This window comes from Penaeus monodon, chromosome 20 (genome assembly GCF_015228065.2).
Source record: "Penaeus monodon isolate SGIC_2016 chromosome 20, NSTDA_Pmon_1, whole genome shotgun sequence".
NCBI classification, from domain to species: Eukaryota; Metazoa; Arthropoda; class Malacostraca; order Decapoda; family Penaeidae; genus Penaeus; species Penaeus monodon.
In genome coordinates this window covers 24,985,714-24,986,045 of record NC_051405.1, presented here as the reverse complement: position 1 = coordinate 24,986,045, position 332 = coordinate 24,985,714, and the positions used below count along the sequence as shown (strand labels likewise).

The 332-nt window shown below is 39.8% G+C and overlaps 1 protein-coding gene across 3 annotated transcripts in view; it reads right to left on the bottom strand.

Moving 5' to 3' along the window:
• The window catches only part of LOC119585733 (ATP-dependent RNA helicase HAS1-like), a 9,376-nt gene that overhangs the window by 6,049 nt on the left and 2,995 nt on the right, over positions 1-332 (bottom strand). For all 3 annotated transcript variants that reach the window (XM_037934426.1, XM_037934427.1, XM_037934425.1), the window contains exon 4: positions 123-296. In XM_037934426.1, the coding sequence (XP_037790354.1) occupies positions 123-296 (174 nt within the window). The remainder of the gene's footprint in view (positions 1-122; positions 297-332) is intronic.

Below are 332 nucleotides of genomic sequence, written 5' to 3'. Positions count from 1 at the left end.
CCTATGATGAAATAACTTGTATGCCCTAAGTAAAAGTCAGTTGTAATCAATAAAACTGTCATAACTTCATCATTTGAGTTAAAAGAAAATTAACAAACAACCCCAAACCCTGCCCATCTAACCTAGAGGTAAACATTTGCATATCATCCTCAGGTACTCAGTATGCATGCTGTCATCGAAGAGTTTGTCAGCCTCATCTAGAATCAGGATCTTCAGTTTTGCAATGCGGAAATCTGGCTCAGGGGCTGTCAAGATCTCTGTTAGCCTCCCTGGTGTTCCCACCATCAGCATACAGCCTGTAAAGAGAGAGAGATGAAAATTAAATTCTTTGA